Source organism: Solanum dulcamara, chromosome 11 (genome assembly GCF_947179165.1).
Source record: "Solanum dulcamara chromosome 11, daSolDulc1.2, whole genome shotgun sequence".
Classification (NCBI taxonomy): Eukaryota; Viridiplantae; Streptophyta; class Magnoliopsida; order Solanales; family Solanaceae; genus Solanum; species Solanum dulcamara.
The window spans coordinates 44,068,053-44,078,061 of NC_077247.1; the positions used below are offsets into that span (position 1 = coordinate 44,068,053).

The window sequence follows — 10,009 nt, forward strand, 5'->3', positions numbered from 1 at the left end:
TTGTCAATTTGCTAATCAACTTGTCAATTTGCTTTAGTGGATCCATGAAATGTACATCCACTAATCCATTTGTTGTTTAACACTCCCCCTCGGATGTCCATGTGAAATGTACCTCATTAAGAATTAATATACATAGATGTTGTGCCTCGTTAAAACCTTACTAAGAAAAACCCAGTGGGAAAAAGCCTAGTGAAGGAAAAAGAGTACACACATCTGATAATATACCTTGAGTGCTGCCTCATTAAAAAACTTACCAGGAAAATCCGGTGGAATAAAACCTTGGCTAAGGAAAAAGAGTACAGCGCGTATTTTGCTCCCCCTGATGAAAACATCACTTAACATCTCGAAGACGACGCATTCCAATTTTGTATCTCATTTTCTCAAAGGTTGAAGTTGGCAATGCCTTGGTAAACATATCTGCTAAATTGTCACTTGAACGAATTTGTTGGACATCTATTTCACCCTTCTTTTGAAGATCATGAGTGAAAAAGAATTTTGGTGAAATATGTTTTGTTCTGTCTCCTTTGATGTATCCTCCCTTCAGTTGAGTTATACATGCATCATTGTCTTCATACAATATTGTTGGAGCGTCTTTTGTCAAAGAAAGGCCACATGTTTCTTGAATGTGTTGAGTTATTGATCTTAACCAAACACATTCTCGACTTGCTTCATGAATGGCTATTATCTCTGCATGATTTGAAGAAGTGGCAACCATAGTTTGCTTTGTTGAACGCCATGATATAGCTGTACCACCACATGTAAATAAATAGCCTGTCTGCGATCGACCCTTATGAGGATCAGACAAATATCCCGCATCTGCGTAACCAATCAATTGTGATGGGGATTCATTCGAGTAAAACAATCCCATATCAATGGTCCCTCGAAGGTATCTGAATATATGCTTAATTCCATTCCAGTGTCTTCGCGTTGGGGAAGAACTAAATCTTGCTAACAAGTTTACTGCGAAGGCTATATCTGGTCTAGAATTGTTGGCAAGATACATTAATGCACCAATTGCACTAAGGTATGGTATTTCAGCACCAACAAGCTCTTCATCATTTTCATGAGGTCGAAATGGATCTTTATTAATATCAAGAGATCTCACAACCATTGGGGTACTCAGTGGGTGTGCTTTATCCATGTAAAATCTCCTTAAAATATTTTCTGTATATGTTGATTAATGGACAAATATCCCATTTGCAAAATATTCAATTTGTAGACCAAGACAAAATTTTGTCTTTCCGAGGTCTTTCATTTCGAACTCCTTTTTAAGACATTTTACTGCCTTTGAAAGTTCTTCAGGAGTTTCGATAATATTCAAATCATCAACATACACTGCTATTATAACAAATTCAGATCCAGACCTTTTCATAAAGACACAAGGGCAAATTGGATCATTTTTATATCCCTCTTTTAGCAAGTATTCGCTAAGACGATTGTACCACATTCGCCCTGATTGTTTCAGTCCATATAAAGATTTTTGAAGTTTTATTGAACAAGTTTCCCGGGAATCTTTATATATTTCAGGCATTTTAAATCCTTCAGGAATTTTCATAAAGATATCGTTATCTAGAGAACCATATAAATAGGCTGTAACGACATCCATCAGATGCATGCCAAGTTTTTCATACACTGCCAGATTTATAAGATACCTGAAAGTGATTGCATCCACCACAGGAGAATATGTTTCCATATAATCAATGCCGGGTCTTTGCGAAAATCCTTGTGCCACAAGTCGTGCTTTATATCTTACAACTTTATGTTTCTCATTTCTTTTTCGCACAAAGACCCATTTATACCCCACTGGTTTTATACCTTCAGGTGTTCGGACTATCGGTCCGAAAACTTCGCGTTTTTCAAGCGAAGCTAATTCAACTTGAATTGCATCTTTCCATTTTGGCCAATCATTCCTTTGTCTACATTCATCGACAGATTTTGGTTCAAGATCCTCATTTTGTTGCATTATTTCCATAGCAACATTATAAGCAAAACTATTGTCGACAATTACATTATTTCGGTTCCATATATTTCCTGATAAGACATAATTTATTGAAATTTCTTTATCATTTTCAGGCGCCTTAACCTCTTCCAAGGTTTCATCAATTGTTATGTCTCCTCGCTCATCTTGAGTAGGTTCTTTCATATCATGACCATCTTGATTATTTGCTCCTTTTCTTTTTCGAGGATTTTTATCTTTGGAACCGATTGGTCTACCACGTTTTAAATGTGGTTTAGACTCATTTGCATTATTTAATTGTCCTATTGGGACATCAACTCGAATTGGAGCATTAGCAGCTGGGATATGAGATTTAGTAACTCTTGATAGGTCAGTGAATGCATCTGGCAGTTGATTTGCAATATTTTGCAAATGAATTATCTTTTGAACTTCCAGTTCACATTTATTTGTACGAGGATCTAAATGAGATAATGGTAATGCATTCCAATCTATTTCCCTTTTGAGCTGCTTATTTTCTCCCCCTAATGTTGGGTATACTGATTCATCAAAATGACAATCAGCAAATCTTGCAGTAAATAAATCTCCAGTCATAGGTTCCAAATATTTTATGATAGAAGAAGATTCATACCCAACATATATCCCCAATCTTCTTTGGGGTCCCATCTTTGTGCGTTGTGGTGGAGCAATTGGAACATATACCGCACATCCAAATATTCTAAGATTGGAAATGTTTGGCTCCTGACCAAAAGCCAATTGTAATGGGAAGACTTTGTGATAACTTGTGGGTCTGATCCGCACAAGACTTGCTGCATGCAAAATAGCATGACCCCATAATGAAATGGGAAGTTTTGTTCTCATAAGCATTGGTCTAGCAATTAATTGGAGACGTTTAATTAATGATTCCGCTAGACCATTTTGAGTATGAACATGAGCAACCGGATGCTCAACTGTTATCCCAGTGGACAAACAATAATCATTAAATGCCTGAGATGTGAACTCACCAGCATTATCAAGACGAATTGCCTTTATTGCATAATCTGGAAATTGTGCTCTTAACTTAATTATTTGAGCAAGTAATCTCGCAAATATCATATTACGAGTTGATAATAAGCACACATGTGACCATCATCTATTAAAACCATATAATATTTGAATGGTCCAAATGATGGGTGAATGGGTCCACATATATCACCCTGTATTCGTTCCAGAAATGTTGGGGATTCAATGCCCACTTTGATTACTGATGGTCTAGTAATCAATTTGCCTTGAGAACATGCAGCACAAGTGAATTCTTTAAACTGAAGAATCTTTTGGTTTTTCAAAGAGTGTCCATGTGAACTCTCAATTATTTTGCGCATCATATTAGAACCGGGATGGCCCAACCGGTCATGCCATATAATAAAATCATTTGAGTTAGTAAACTTCTGATTTACTATGGCATGTGTTTCAACCATGCTAATACTTGTGAAGTATAAGCCGGATGAAAGAGCGGGTAACTTTTCAAGAATAAACCTTTTGCCCGACATCATTGTAGTAATATAAAGATATTCATTCTTTTCATCATTTGTAGTCTCAATATGATAACCATTTTGACGAATATCTTTGAAACTTAATAAATTTCTTTGAGACTTACTACAATATAATGCTTCATTAATTGTTAAATTTGTTCCCCCAACAAGTACAACTTTAGCTTTTCCGGATCCTTCAATTAATTTTGTGCTACCAGATATTGTATTAATATTAGCTTCTTTCATAATCAAATAAGAGAAATATTTCTTATCTCTTAAAATAGTGTGTGTTGTGGCACTATCAATAAGACACATATCATCATAATTGATTTTGGATCCAACTGATGACTGAGAAATTTCCATATTCTTCATAAATGAAAAGAGATACATTATAAGAGTGTGAAAAACTAACAACATAAAAACTTTAAGATATTGAACTGCTTTAAGAAACACAGTAACTATAATATCATGAATGTGTGTGAAAAATATTCTTTACTCACATGTATTTTTGACAATATTGTATATATAAAGTATTAGCTAAAAAAAAATTAGTACTAATATGAACTTAATTATAACACATGCGATAACACATATCTATGCAGATGGATATGTGCCAGTATCAAATGATGTGAAAATCATATATACACAGTATACACTAATTTTATAACTTAATGGCTAATTTGACATATTTTAGCATCTTCGATCATGTATTATTATATGTGTTAATAAAGCTCATCAGATACTGGCTGTAGATCGTAAATAAATTACTATGTTAACACGCTTGAAATTCGGTTCATATTTCTTTATATAACTCAATACACTAAAACTTTTAATAAATAAACTTAATTGACAATTTATTTTGGTAACAAGTGTCATACTGAGAAGTGTTAATCTAGGTTTTTGAATGGTATAAATATACAGCTAAAAAAAACATCAAGTAATATTGTGTGATAATACTACATAAAAATGACAAATAAGTAACAAAAATAAATAACAGATCATACTACATAATATAGAGCTTTCAGCTTTTACACATTAGTACAAACTATATGTCTCTTTGTAAAAGTTACTAATTATAAGATATATTCCTCGCCAGATGATAAATTCCTTAATCAATACTCATAAAGTCTTCAGCATCCAAATGAGTAATATTTGGAAGATCTGCGAAATCATCATCTTTATAAGCCATATTTGCCTCAATATTTTCATGTTTATTTGAGGGGGTTGCTTCATCATCATTATTTCGAAAACTCAAGTTTGCCTCCACATTATTATCTCTCTTTTTGAGAGAGGCTTGATAAAGTTTCACAAAATGTTCGGGCGTACGACATTCACGTGCCCAATGACCCTTCATACCACACCGGTGACAAAAATTGGATTTACCTCTGGAAGAATTATTTTGAGGACCTTTATTGTTCTCATGTTTATTTCCAACATGATGACGATAATTGATTCGTCCTCTACCACGTCCTCTCCCACGTCCACGACCACGGCCACGGCCGTGGCCGCGATAATTATTTTGTCTTGATTCAGACTGATTATGCGTTGCTACAACATTCGCTTCAGGGAATGGAGCAGATCCAGTGGGACGGGCTTCATGATTTTTCATCAACAAAGTATTATTTTGCTCAGCCACAAGTAAGCATGTAATTAATTCAGAATACTTCTTAAATCCTTTTTCACGATATTGTTGTTGTAACAACATATTTGAAGCGTGAAAAGTGGAAAAAGTTTTCTCAAGTAAATCATTATCAGTGATAGAGTCTCCACATAATTTTAACATGGAACTTACCTTGTGGATCGCAGAATTATACTCTGTCACGGTTTTAAAGTCTTGAAATCGAGGGTGAATCCAGTCATATCGGGCTTTTGGTAAAACCGTAAGTTTCAGGTGGTGATACCGATCTTTCAAATTAGTCCATAATTCAAGAGGGTCTTTTATAGTTAAATATTCAGTTTTTAATCCTTCAAGAATATGATGACGGAGAAAAATCATGGCTTTTGCTTTATCTTGGCTTGATGCGTTATTATCTTGTTTAATGGTATCACCTAGACCCTTAGCGTCAAGGTGAATTTCAGCATCAAGAATCCATGATAAATAATTTTTTCCAGAAATGTCAAGTGCCATAAATTCAAGTTTTAATAAATTTGACATGATAAAACTGGGATAGAAATTAATTTTAGAAATAGAAAAGACAACTAAAATAAAATTTCTTTAGTAGATATACCTGATATAGAGATTAATTTTCTGGAGAAAATTAGGACTTCGTGCTGATAACGTGTTATAAAATATAATATACTTGGTTTACAAAATTAATTGAAAAGAGACAGTGAGGCAAAATTAGGAAGAGATAGTGAGCCAAGAGAAAAGAAGAAAAATTGTAGTGTGTATTTTCTGTCTATCCGTTCTTTTCATATATCCAAAGAATGGCCAAAAATGGCCATTTATATAAGGAAAGAATACAAGTTAATCAACTTGTCAATTTGCTAATCAACTTGCCAATTTGCTTTAGTGGATCCATGAAATGGACATCCACTAATCCATTTGTTGTTTAACAAAAATGATCTTTTTCTTTCTTTTTCACCACTTTATCACGATTATATTTCTTGAAAAGGACAAAAAAAAATTGGTATGTCATTGCTGTTTGAGAAAAGGCTCATCTATGTCATTGCTGTTTGAGAAAAGGCTCATCTATGCCATTATTTTTTAACTCTGATTTTGTAAAATCACTCAAACAACGTTTGACACTTTTCTATTGGAATTTTGAATCAAATATACTTTTTTTGTTTCTTTTTCTTCAAGAACTCCAAATTTCAAAGTTACAAAACTTTAATCTCCTTTAATGGTGGAATTTTCGACACAACTCAAAAATTCAATCTCCTTTAATGTTAAAGTTCACTATCTCTATGTTTAAAATTTCAAGTGATTTGGAATTGCGGAGAAAATTCTACCATTAAAGGAGGTTAAAATTTTAAAACTTTGAAGAAATTTTAAGTGTCTTGTTGGGTTAGATTGAATTTGATCTCAAAAGATATTGGATTTTGATATCTAGCTCAGAGGGATGCTACTATTGAAATTTGAGGTGATTTCGTAAAAAATAAAAAAGTAGTAAATTTGGAGTTCTTGATATTCTTGAATAAGAAGAAGCAAAAAAAAAAATTGATTCAAAATTCTAATAGAAAAGTGTTAAAAGTTGTTTGAGTGGTTTTACAAAATCGGAGTTAAAAAATAATGACATAAATGAACCTTTTCTCAAATGGCAATGGCATAGATGAGCCAAATTTTTAACGGATGGCATAAATAAGCCTTTTTCCAAAGTTCGATGACATATTTAAGCCTTTTTCCTTTATTTTTTATTTATTTCTTCCTACCGAGGATTTATATTTCAATAGCAAGATTTCCAGAGAAATTGCCTTTGCTATAGATTTGGGGCTTAGATTTAAAATTTTGATTTGAAATCAACTTTTGTATATGAATAGTGACAAAAAAAAGAAATAGACTCAATTTCAAAATATAATTTGAAATCTCAAATTCTTTGAAAAGTAAACTTTTGTCTGGACATGCGATATGAAATTATGATTTTAAATTAGCATTTTGACATGTAATTTTGATAAAAATTTCAACTTCAAACCAGTTTGATTATAAATCATGATTCTATGTGCATGTCCAAACAGGCCTTATGATTTTGAATTCTAAGTTCTGATTTCAATTTTTAGAATGTAAAATTTGATTAGTGAATTTGTATTTTATATTAAAAGAAAATATTATTTTGAAATTTGCAAATATATATATATGCTCTGACATGAAAAGACTCGGCAAAATATTTGAAAGAATTGCAGTAAAGAATATATAGTTACTGCATTATAGGGCAATAAACGCTCTTGGGAAACAATAGACCATACTATTACATGTGGCTAAGTTAAAATTGGAGAGACGTTAATCATTTTTATTCAGACTCAAGAAGATTCTAGGAGTCACAAATCAAACTAACTTGGATCAGTATTTCATTGATAGAATCAAGACTGCTCAATAATCTAGTAGCTTGAAGGACCTCTCCACGGAAGAAAATCACTTTATAATCCACATAATTGTCACGACCCAAGCCTAGGGCCTAGATGTGACACGGCGAATGAGATACCCGAAGGTACCTCACCCAAGCCTCTTAGCACTTATTAAGCATTTCATTGGTAATGGTAAATAATAATAAGCGGAAATAAAAACATTTATCCATTTATGTCCAAACATACCTCTACTAATAGACTTGGCGGGGGCTAAGACATGTCCCTAGCTCACCCTCAATATAAGTGTCACGAAATGCTTTAAATAAAGTTTTACTATTCCACATAACTAAAGCTTAGAATAAAAGGGATGTTATTCCCGAAACATGGGAACTCACCACTAGCAAATCTTCAACTAATACGAGTTAGCCATGTGGAGGAGATCGAGGGGCGGCGTCGGTTCCTACATGGTGACATCATGTAGGCAAAAGTATGCGTTAGTACTTTGAATGTACTAAGTATGTGAGTATGCTATGAAATGAAGAACATAAGAGGGACATGAGAAATCAATATGCATAAGTGAATGCATGCATTAGACATCATCATAGGAAACCTTAAAATATTCATTTTTGTGAGGAAGTGACCATAACCGACATTTAAGACCATGCGAGCTATTACATGAAATCCAACATAACCCCCTACGTTGGCACGGGGAGACTACTTGCCGGGTAGAACTCCATTCAATTTACATTCATTCATTTAACATTTGGTGGCTACAAGGGCCTAGCCGACAAGGGCTCCTATGGTGGCACATAGTTAATGCAACATGAGACTTTACTTAAGGACTCCTTAGGTCGAGTTCCCATCTACATGCTACATTCGGTGCTAGGTCAAATCCCACGGAATAATATTTATATATCATAATAACATAAGCATTGTATAACTTTAGACATCAAATCATCATCGGTGGAATAGCTCATTAAAACCTTTGGTTTATAATATCATCATGACTACCATGCCCTATTTACCGTTCTACTAATGAACCTTGATTTATAAGAAAATTAGGTCTACAATCAGTGATGGCATTCCGGATACCATGCTAATCGGACCTTTCATTTTGGGAAAAATGTTCAAAAGCATTGACGGCCTATAGGGAGGTCAAACATGTCATATTATAACCTTAAACATTTCATTTGATTCAATGTGAGAATTATCCTTTCACATTGAAACCTCACTTTGGCTAAGAAGCCCTTTCATCGATCAAGCATTCAATCATTTCACAAGACTCCCTTAAACATAGGCATTTGCTTCATAAACTTTCATTTCAACATAAGAAAACTAGGTGGGTTCATTTCATATAACTTTCAAATACATTTAAAGAATACTTGTATGCATGATATGAATGCATCTAATCAAACATCTTAAAATAACCCACCATATGCACTTTAAAACTACTTTCAAACCTTCATATAAGTACCTTGATAAACTATCCATTTCATGTAAATATGAATCAACATAAGTCAATATAGGTAATAAACTTCAAATATTCAAGAATTTATACATTTGAAATCGTAGTATGAAAATCCCTAAAAACTCATCACTTGAAATTAAGAGTCAACATATCCATTTAAACATAATAAGGTTCAAGTATACCATAATATATGCATTTTGAATCATCATGTAAAATACCATAAGATTTCATCATTTAGAATTTATATACAAAGTTGAGAAAAATATTTGGGCTCCATGGGTGGAAGAACTAGGGGTGGGCATAAAATACCGAAAACGGAATTACCGAATCGAACCGGCTAATTCGGTATTTCGGTATTCGGTAATTCAGGAATTCGGCTCGGTATTCGGTACCAAAAATAATATTTTCGGTATTCGGTATTTATTTTTATACCGTTCGGTATTCGGTAAACACCGAATACCGAATTTAAATGAGAATTAGCAGCCCATTATATTGATATATTCTGTTGGGCTAAAGCCTAAAGGAGTATAGAAAAGGGCAAAAGGCCCATTATCCATAAATGTTTAGGTCCAAAGACCAAACCCAAATTAAATCCTAACTCCTAACTCCTAAGTAACCCTAAGTCCCTAACTCCCTAAGTGAACGCCCACTTCACTCTTCAGTCTTCATAGTTCACAAATGACAAATACAAACTAGAAACTTCCGACCACTCCTCAGCTGCATCGCAGACGGCGGCGTTGAGTGAACATCCATTTTCTCTTTGTCGTCCGAGCACTTGGGAATATATCGTAATCACTAATCACATATGTACTATGAGTTACTTTTTTCCCCTTTGCTTGAAATTTATTAAAAAACTCCATCTTCTCTAAATCTAACACTACTTGTGTAGAAATCAACTTAAGAAGAGGTTGCTGCAGAAGTAGTGTTCTGCTTTGTGTTGCAAGTTGTGTAAATCATTCATAATGGTCTTGATTTGTAGAATGTTGTCTGGAAACCATCTGCCTTTGTTGTAGAATGTTTCAAAACATTATCTGCCTTTGTTGTTTGGTTGTCTATGGATTGACATATTCCATG

At 33.7% G+C, this 10,009-nt stretch overlaps 1 protein-coding gene across 1 annotated transcript; it reads right to left on the reverse strand.

The window, feature by feature from the left end:
- Window positions 1–4,573: 4,573 nt before the first annotated feature.
- Window positions 4,574–9,688, reverse strand: LOC129872609 (uncharacterized). The gene is made up of 2 exons (XM_055947551.1): window positions 9,625–9,688; window positions 4,574–5,058 (listed from the first exon to the last, which is right to left on the reverse strand). The coding sequence occupies exons 1-2, from the start codon at window positions 9,686–9,688 to the stop codon at window positions 4,574–4,576; spliced, it is 549 nt and encodes a 182-aa protein (XP_055803526.1).
- Window positions 9,689–10,009: the final 321 nt, after the last annotated feature.